The sequence below is a fragment of the Carya illinoinensis genome, chromosome 16, assembly GCF_018687715.1.
Source record: "Carya illinoinensis cultivar Pawnee chromosome 16, C.illinoinensisPawnee_v1, whole genome shotgun sequence".
Taxonomy (NCBI): Eukaryota; Viridiplantae; Streptophyta; class Magnoliopsida; order Fagales; family Juglandaceae; genus Carya; species Carya illinoinensis.
In genome coordinates this window covers 29764887-29772481 of record NC_056767.1, presented here as the reverse complement: position 1 = coordinate 29772481, position 7595 = coordinate 29764887, and the positions used below count along the sequence as shown (strand labels likewise).

General features: G+C 36.8%; 1 protein-coding gene and 1 pseudogene across 3 annotated transcripts; one reads left to right on the top strand and one right to left on the bottom strand.

The window, feature by feature from the left end:
* Positions 1 to 501: 501 nt before the first annotated feature.
* On the bottom strand, positions 502 to 1464 carry LOC122299027 (annotated as a pseudogene).
* Positions 1465 to 2075: 611 nt separating this feature from the next.
* Positions 2076 to 5474, top strand: LOC122299925 (40S ribosomal protein S12-like). 3 transcript variants are annotated; one of them, XM_043110412.1, is made up of 5 exons: positions 2101 to 2218; positions 2595 to 2634; positions 3706 to 3994; positions 4755 to 4820; positions 4937 to 5474. In XM_043110412.1, the coding sequence occupies exons 2-5, from the start codon at positions 2627 to 2629 to the stop codon at positions 4994 to 4996; spliced, it is 423 nt and encodes a 140-aa protein (XP_042966346.1). In that variant the 5' UTR covers positions 2101 to 2218; positions 2595 to 2626; the 3' UTR covers positions 4997 to 5474. The 3 variants fall into 3 exon arrangements, with proteins under 3 accessions (XP_042966347.1, XP_042966345.1, XP_042966346.1); XM_043110413.1 differs by lacking the exon at positions 2595 to 2634 and having other exon boundaries at positions 2076 to 2218; positions 3706 to 3844; XM_043110411.1 differs by lacking the exon at positions 2595 to 2634 and having other exon boundaries at positions 2084 to 2218.
* The last annotated feature ends 2121 nt before the right edge of the window (positions 5475 to 7595 follow it).

Here is a 7595-nt window from a genome sequence, read left to right as displayed (position 1 = left end):
TTAGAGAGTGCGGAGTTTGGTAACAACATGCTAACACATACTCCCCACCAAATCTTAGTTCAGCCCTTACATGTGCATATATAATCCTTACTTTGTCAACCATGTCAGACTATTGTCAGTAAATTCAATCTTCTTTGGCATGTATCCTAATTTTGGGTAACTCCTCTATTTTACTTCTTCCGAATTTGATTCCAATAATATGTGAAAATAATTTCAAACTAGGGTTCCCACCAATCACTCAAGAACACAAAAAGAAATCCGGTATTGCAAAGGCCATTGAACAATGTTTTTGTTTTTGTTTTTGTTTTTGTTTTTCTAAGCCATTGAACAATGTTATTATGCAACAACTAACCAACTGGGATATTGATTATTGACAACAAGGATACAAAAGCAACATCAACAAAGCTATGTATTCCATTTATGATGAAGTCTGATTACTACAAGAGCTAAAAACAACAGTGAAGATACCTTAAAACGGGAGACAACATTATACTTCATTGTCTATTCCACCAAACATAAGTTTCTACCAAGTGGTAGAGATCTGCAAGTATAAGTTTCCTTAAAAGTCGACTTCTTAGAGGATGTGAATATCGAAGCGTACACTTCCTTGGTAGTGTTTGCTGGGGCCATATTCGTTGCCTTATACCGCTTCACTGCCCCATTCATACCAACCCCACCATTGGCCCCATTTTGCTCCGCTTTACCGGAAACCAACTTCTCCATCGCTTTCGTATCAATCCCATGCTTCATACCACTTAACCGTGACATCTCCCACCGCATATCCTCCTAGCCATTTGCCACCACTTCCCCATTCTTCACTTTCTTCCCATTCTTCTCCCTCACCTTCCCGTTCTTCTCCCTCACCTTCATCTTCTCATTTATCATCCTCTCCCTCAACACCGCCACCTCCTCCTCACTTCCATTAATTACTATCTTATCAGATTCCTGAAACTCCTTGTGACACACAAGGCACACCGAGAACTTCACTTCTTTCAAAGCATTTGCACTCAAAACATGTCCACAAGTTCTCAAAGCCAAAAACTTATTCTTTCCATTAAACTCGAGCCCCGTGATTGGGCACTAAAACTGTGTCCCGCTGCCGACATTTGCATCCAATTCTACTGCCCCGGGAACCAAAGAAAACCTAACGTTAATCATATCCTTTAAGCCTTTAAAATGCCCGAATTTTTTAGGCAATTTCTTACCCAAAAGAGCCTCCACAAGCGCTTCCTTGTTGAACACGCTACCGAGCTTTTTAATAACACAGGGTTCCCTCAAGGGCTCGTTGGAGAGCGTGCAATTCAACCACTTTGATAGCCTCTGCTTGTTGGGGTCAACCTTATCGAGCTTTCTCTCGCCATACATGTTGAGATAGTAGTCGTGGGACTCGACACCAGTGGCACTACCGTCACCACCATCGCCGGGTAGTTTGAGACGCAAAACCAGAGTGGAGAGAGGGGATATTCAGGGATTATTAGGTGGGGTGGAGTCTGGGAGGACCTTGCTATTGAGGGTGAAGTAGAAGGAAGAGGATAGGGATTTGAAAATGATAGAGAGTGGAGAGACCATCTCAACCAAAGGGCCCTGGGACGTATAAGAAGGCCCATAGCACAATAAAAACCAAGAGGCCCAGAGCATGGGCCCAGAAGTCATAGAGAGATAATTAGGAAGAGTTTGAAGAGGGATGTGCATGGTGCCACCTTTAACAGAAGATAAAAACAGCAGGAAGTGACCCGATTATTCAAAATCCTAAGTGGTGATCCATTCCGATTAATCATGAATGAGATAAGTACAGTAAACGAGCCTATATACATAGGTAATATTTGATAATTAAAGATAACTCGAATACAATTACCACTTAACTGACTTAAATATCGGAGTGTTTGCAGGAGGAGTATCCTCGAATTTCATCAACAAAGATCAGCTGCACAGTAGAAGATTGGAAGTGAGACATGTCCTTAACGGAGAGCTTGAGATGGTGGAGAGTGAGGGCTGGGGTTAGGGTTAAAGTTAGGGTTTGGAAGGATATTTTTTTTTTTTAAATACAACATATATTCATATTTAATTATTAATAATTATAATTATTATTGTAAAATAAGAAGGGCGGTTTAGTAAAAATTGCATTCGCCAGGGTTTGATATATGTTCATCTTTGACCTATATAATCACCTCTCAAACGTCCGGATTTCAGTGCAGATCTGCAAAAGACCATCTTCAAGGTCAGCCATTTCCTTTTCCTCTTATCCATTTTTATTCTCCAGTCATTTACTGAGTTGGTTCCCCTTTTTGTTTTATCATCACGGTTTCAGTTTTCGGATTTTATGTTTGGTTGGCGAGGGTACTCGTGGAAAACTAAAAGAAAATTAAAAAAGGCATGTTTTTGTTTTATTTATTTGCAGGTCTCTGGGGTTTAAGTACCTCTTTTTAGCATGTTTAGCATCCTTGATATGAAGTTGTGTTACCCAAATCTGATTAGTTAGTAATGTCGAGTTGGACTTCAGCCTTAGCTTGCATGTTAAGGATTATAGTTGACAGATTTTGTGTTTGAATCCCTTACAATTTGTTTGGCATTTTGGTTATTCCTTTTGGCACCAGGAAGTGACATCTTATCCGCCCATCAACCGGAAATGTCGGGGTATGTGAATTTTAACGCTCCATTTCCTTGCTGTCCTCTTAATTATAATGTTAAAATAAATATACTGACTTCTGTTTGCTTTAGTGCTTGTTTTTCATAGAAGTTACACACTCTGTAGATTAGTTTAGAAATCCCAATAATTCGGCATTAGTGATGTCCCTACTTCATTTCTGGCTGGATGAATTGGTGGTAGATTTTTTGCCGTCCTCTTCCATTTGGAAATGAGGAGATAAAATCTCTTGTCGCTTTAGTTTCTTGCTCCTGTTGACTATTTTGATGCTACATTTGTGTTTTATGTAAATTAATTCTGGTTTGAGTGATTATCTTTTCAAGTTGGTATGTAGATCACACCATCCACATCGTTTAAATGGTAAGATTTGATTTATAAGATTCAAATTTTAAAATTTGTGTTCTAAATCAAATTATGTCATATAAATACTTTACCATGTATGCTATACACACTGTCTTATAAATATGATTTTTCTTCTGATTTTTTGGACGCTTTAAATATGTGCGACTGAGTTAGAGCTATTTTCGGTCACGCATGTTATGGGATGTGAGATTTTGGGTCATAGACTGGGTTTTGCATGCGGTAGATTAGTTTAAATCCTTGTCGTAATAAGAGTTTTTATCCATATATAGCTGGAGATTTTTTTTATATATATAGCTAGAGACAAAGGCTTACCTGTAGGAAAAGCCAGGGACAAAACTCTACCACTCCAACTCATAGGGTAAATATGAATGGAATAGCAGTATACAGTACCTTTATTTGTTTCGATCGTCTTTATACCTGGCATGTAGATTTTCTCACACCAATAAAACCCTCATTATCTGGCAATGAAATGCTAAAACTCCTTGAAGCATGCACTTGAGGATTTGGATTAAAGTTTTTGGTTCTTAAGGACATCAAGTACTTGATCCTCTATGCTGAAATCCATGGTTTACTGGCAATTAATTTTTGTTATGCTTTATTTAAAGAATTGTGTTTAATCATAAAAGTGCTCTTCATCTCTTTGTGTCGGTGGATTTCTAGTTCACTTTTTTTTTTTTTTCCATTTATGGCTATTGTAGAGAAGAAGGTTCTGTTGCAACTGAGACTACGGCTGCACCTCTGGGTGAAACCATGGATATCATGACTGCCTTGCAGCTTGTGCTGAGGAAGTCACTTGCTCATAGTGGGCTTGCAAGAGGACTCCACGAAGGTGCCAAGGTGATTGAAAAGCATACTGCACAGCTCTGTGTGCTAGCCGACGATTGTGATCAGCCAGATTACTTTAAACTGGTGAAGGCACTTTGTGCTGATCACAATGTCAAACTAATGACAGTACCTAGTGCTAAAACTCTCGGCGAATGGGCCGGTGTAAGTGAAATTTAATTGTTTAGTTAGCTGTTATGTTCCTGGGAATGAATTTCCTTTCAAATATTATCATTATTGTTACCATTTGCCATCATGTATAAGTAGTGAAAATTTGCAGGACACGGGAACTATTATAATTCTTATCATGTGGATCAATTGATCTCTCTCTCTCTCTCTCTCTCTCTCTCTCTCTCTCACACACACACACACACACACACACCCGGGCGCGCACCCGCACACACACATTCCATTATATCATTATTTATTATACTTGGGAAGTAAATTAGTGCGTTAGACACTTACAAGTAGATAGGCCATGATTTTTATCTGAACAATGACTTTTGCCTAGCTTCCTATATACTCCCTATGTACTTGAGTTGCTGTTATTGCTATAAATAAACATTTATTACTGATTAAAAAATTTTCTTTGGCCTAATTGGTCCATCATTTCCCTAATGTTTCTCGTGTCTTTAGTTCCACTTCCATTGCTTCTATGCTCTTTAGTATATGTATCTTGTTTGTGGCAGATGATTGGAATGTTGTTTATCATGTAATTAGTGATCTGCCATTCACCATGTACTTACTCATGGTAGATCTTATTAATCCAAAGCATTCTAGTCACCTGCCAGAGAGGCATTGCCGTATTAATGTCATTGCACCATATACACATAGTTTACTTTCCTACTTTTGGTTGTTTGGTATGCAAATTTTCGTTTGGCTATCACGTTTTAGATTGATTGTTTTGTTTCATCTGTGCACGCAGCTGTGTAAAATTGACTCTGAAGGAAAAGCAAGAAAGGTGGTTGGTTGCTCCTGCGTCGTAGTGAAGGTAAAAGGCGCATCCATTCCACTGAATGACATGATTTTATTTACAGTTCTGATTCTTAAGGGAAAGTGACATTCACAGACAGTCTTCTGAAACCTAATTGTTCAATTGTCTTGCAGGATTTTGGAGAGCAGACAGAGGGTTACAATGTTATTCAGGAATATGTGAAATCCCATTAGGTTCAAAAATATTGGAAGAGTGAGGCCCTTTTCTTTTCACATTGAGGACTGTTCCTTAGGTAGCTGAGGCATTTCCTGTCTTAATGGTTTATGAAACTCGATATTGTGAACAACGAGATTATCAGTTTGAGTTTTGCAGTTTTTATGTCCAACTTTTGAGGGCTGTCTCAAGTTGTCTTTTTCAATTGTCAGAATTACCTATAGGTGGCACATAGCTATTCCAAATTTCCAGAATTATCTATTCTATAACCTGTAGGTCATGTAATCATCAGTTTTCTCGTGTCGGATATCCTCAATGGATTCCACTTTGACTTGGTTTGTTGTTGTTCACATCTTTAATTTCTTTTGTGGTGGCAAAATTCTTAGATTTGAGGAGGGCCTAAGAAATTGGGAGTGTGTTGAAATGTCATGTTTTCAAAACGACTCTGAAAATATATGTTTTGGCTAATTAGAATGTTGGGACCACGTTTATTTTGTACATAATTCCTCTCTTCTGTGTGGTGTTTACCTAGAGTTTACCTGGGGACTCCATTCCCAGTCAGTGTCAGTTAAACTATTGTTTCTGCATAAGCATGTGAAGGGTAAAATTTCATAGCATGTGAAGGTGTAGTTTCAGATTTCTTTCATAGGGCAGTGGTAAATATGAGAAGAAGGACGAACATGGAGATTCAATGAAGCGTTTTAGGAACCATGTTAAGACCGATTCATCTGTTTAGAAGCGAAATATTTATTAAAACTTATGACAATCTGAGTTCATTTACTCCGAAATATATTATGATTCAGGGAATGAAGGTATGGATGAGTCAATTTGGGACTGTTCTGAGTTCAAGTTATTTGTTTAAACTGCTTGGAACTCTTGCTGAAATAGTCTTTCTATTTTTAAGCCAGCAGTGTAGATTAGACACCCTTCAAACTGTTGATAAAATAAGATATAATTTGTAAACGATGTTCCTTATACAATTCAAATTCTCCACGACTTGCAAATGTAATTATTTCTTAGAATATCAAACAAAACTTGAGAGTCCAGTGTGGTCAGACAATTATTGGGTTAGGTGGGATGATCACGAATGGGGGAAATGGTTTCAGGGGATGATGGATGTGATCCACCAACAAGAAACGAGGAGTGGGGCATGTGATTGAAAGCATACGAGGGCGTGGTCCATCGACGAGGATGCAATATGAACCAAGAGAGACTCTGTGGCTCCTATGCCATGTTGAACAACCCCTCCCTTGCTTCAACCTGCACCAAGCAAAGCGCCTTTCTGACTTTTGGGCTGCTCATGCTTTAGGTTTTCAGCTACTAGATCTGGGGGACTGCGTGCGACTCATTGTTGGGGCAATGTGACATATCATCCAATCCAATCCTCTGCCTTGTATGGAAAGTGATCATAGCTGGTATAGTGTATGGATATAAAGATAGGACAATGATTTGTGCAACATCCCTTGAAAAAAGTGACTCACTGGACAAAAAAAAATAAAAAGATAAAGTGTCTAGAGAGAGGTTAACAATTCTTAGACAGTACATGTAATTGAGATACCCATACCAAATATGGTCAAGATTGTAGCTTGATGCATAGCAAATCATTAATGGAAAGAAGAGTTCCTATACCTGCCTAAACTTCTTATAACTGGGCATACATTTTGCCTAAAATTGTTGGATTGAAACAGTTTGGTAACAAGCAGTACCCCTATGTTTCTATCATCCTTGGGCAAAGCTACACCTAGTACAACAAAATGGAGGCTCATCAATTTTTTCACTGTTCTAGCAAAACTAACCAACATTTCTGTCCTTTTTTTTCTTGAGATTTATAATATCTATTTAATGTAAAATATAAAGTATTTTATTTATTTCAAATGAATTTTCATAATTAAAGTATTTCATTTTCATCCATTTCATTTCATAACAATAAGAGGCTCATCAATTTGACTACTTTAAATTTAAAATAAATGAATTAAAGACAACCTCCAACCCCCTTATAATTACTTCCAACCCAAAAACTTAACAACCAACATCATTAATTCCAAAGCAAAAATCCCATGCAAACTCTATAGCCGATGCGGCATTAATTAATTCACTAAAAAAGAAAGTATTTGTGACGAGAATGATTATTTACGGTAAAAAAAAAAAATTATTTTAATAAAAATTAGTTCATTTTGAATAATTGACCATAAACAATCAGTTTTCTTGTAGTGATATTACTTAAGTGACATAACATTGATTTGTAGGCATTTATGCTTTATGTAATTTAAAGAAATTTATTTTATTTAGTTTGATAGATTGTGATGTATAGGTTTCTGTTTTTGAAAATGATGAAAATGAAAATCAAGCAAATTTGATGAATTTTAATAATATGCATTAGAAAACAGATTAAAAATAAATAATAATATTTTAAATTAATAATAATAAAGAAAAATCTTAAAATAAATAATATTTTTTATTATATAAAATTTAACTGATGTGAGAGTGTTATAATTTTTTTTTTTTTTTGTTTAAAATATATTATTGTAGCTAAACTGATGCTGGTGCATAATCTTAAAAGTAAGTAGCACCTCTCGTGTACTTCCGTACGTACTATTTCTGTAATTAAGGATTCGGGTG

Bases quoted from the DNA above. Each gene is read 5' to 3' on its own strand.
- LOC122299925 (XM_043110411.1), top strand. From the start codon at position 2,142: ATGTTCATCTTTGACCTATATAATCACCTCTCAAACGTCCGGATTTCA. The intron at 2,219-3,705 runs GTCAGCCATTTC...TGGCTATTGTAG, and splicing joins TGCAAAAGACCATCTTCAAG to AGAAGAAGGTTCTGTTGCAA. The intron at 3,995-4,754 runs GTAAGTGAAATT...CTGTGCACGCAG, and splicing joins CTCTCGGCGAATGGGCCGGT to CTGTGTAAAATTGACTCTGA.